The 1524-nt window shown below is 38.3% G+C and overlaps 1 protein-coding gene across 3 annotated transcripts in view; it reads left to right on the forward strand.

The window, feature by feature from the left end:
* The first annotated feature begins 647 nt into the window (after positions 1–647).
* Positions 648–1524, forward strand: part of orc5 (origin recognition complex, subunit 5) — a 9401-nt gene continuing 8524 nt past the window's right edge. Inside the window, exons 1-2 of one of the 3 annotated variants that reach the window (XM_032505530.1) lie at positions 648–901; positions 982–1108. In XM_032505530.1, the coding sequence (XP_032361421.1) occupies positions 995–1108 (114 nt within the window). In that variant the 5' untranslated portion in view covers positions 648–901; positions 982–994. The remainder of the gene's footprint in view (positions 902–981; positions 1109–1524) is intronic. The other 2 variants (XM_032505532.1, XM_032505529.1) reach the window with 2 other exon arrangements.

The raw sequence follows: 1524 nt of genomic DNA on the forward strand, positions 1-1524 counted from the left end.
GTGATTTACTGTATATTTTGAATTTGTGGTACATTTTTGCTGTTTTAGACCACACTTCAAGTGAGATCTGTATTCAACAGTATATTTTCCAGTTTTCCTTAATTGTTATTTGCTTTGTCAAACAAACTTAATTTAACAAATAAGAATGATCTCACAACAGGGTCAATTCAGCATCTCTTTGGGCTGTTCTGGAGCTTTCGATCATGTCAAGTCACTTCCGCTATAGATATCTTAATATATCTTACATAAATATATAAATACATATCAAGTGTATATAATGTGTATTACAGTATCTGATATTCTATTCATATATCAAACATTTTGTCACTAGTGTGAACAAGTGTCAGGATCAATCATTGTGCAATAACCCCAAAACATCAAGCATATTCCAGTAGGCTAAATTAGGTTATTTTATAGTGTTAAACACAACATTTAAACACGTAAATATCTGTCAAACATAAACTGTATATGTAATATCCATTTCCTTCAGTTATATAGCCTTTAACTGTCATTTAATTATTTATTTATGCCAGCACCATTTGCGCTTTTGCATTGCAATTAAGATTTAACCACAGCGGATTCTGATTTTAAAAACCAAGAGTTTTAGCGCCAAAACTACATTACCCGTGAGTCTATGTGTAATTTGTGATTGGCTGGTAACCGACGTCCGTCATTTGACGTAATCTGAGAGCGCGCGCGAAACTCCTGCGAGTGTCCTCGGCAGTTTGTTTGTGTTGTCAACTTTTAACTTAGCTTTTCACCGTATACACATTTTATTTTCAGGTATAGGTGCTTTCCACAGTACCATGCCATGTTCACAGTAAACAATTTCCTACCATAGTCCTCAATGTGTTCGCCTTTTGACTGAATACCGGACATCCTCGTCTCAAGTCTGGTGAGTGTGCTGTAACTGCCTGAACGTTAAGCTAACCTGGTTGTTGATCCCTCACAGTGTAACACACACGTTGTTGTGGTTGGCAGTACTGACGTCAGGATGGCAGAGCTGTTCCAGCACCCAGGTTATGAGGAGGAAAGGCTGCGGAGGGTCGCAGAGCAGCTGCCCTGCAGAGAGGTCCAGACGGGGATGCTGCTGTCGCTCATGGGGCAGGTATGTCCATGGATGTCCATGTAGGCTGTTATCAGGGACCGCCTAGCACTCCCATGTGTTCAACATACTGATAGACGTTAGTGCTCTTGGTTGGACTCTTTGGATGTCTCCAGTCAATTTACCAAAAACCAATATTCTGAAAACGTGTGGTTTTGTTTACTGCATTTGGAGGACAGCAACTCTCGTTTTAATAACGAGGTGATAATAATAATAATGAATAACTAGTAATTATAATTTAATTTGCACTGTTGCAATTGTAGTTTACTCCTGCATACTTGGCACTCTTCATTGCACTATTGTCTCAACCTGTCTATATTGTTTCTTTTTACAGTGTGTATATATTGTTTGTGTTGTTGTTTTTTTTGCATGAGTAAGCACATTGTGAGCAATATGATCCAAAGCAAAATTCCTTGTAT

Source organism: Etheostoma spectabile, chromosome 23 (genome assembly GCF_008692095.1).
Source record: "Etheostoma spectabile isolate EspeVRDwgs_2016 chromosome 23, UIUC_Espe_1.0, whole genome shotgun sequence".
Classification (NCBI taxonomy): domain Eukaryota; kingdom Metazoa; phylum Chordata; class Actinopteri; order Perciformes; family Percidae; genus Etheostoma; species Etheostoma spectabile.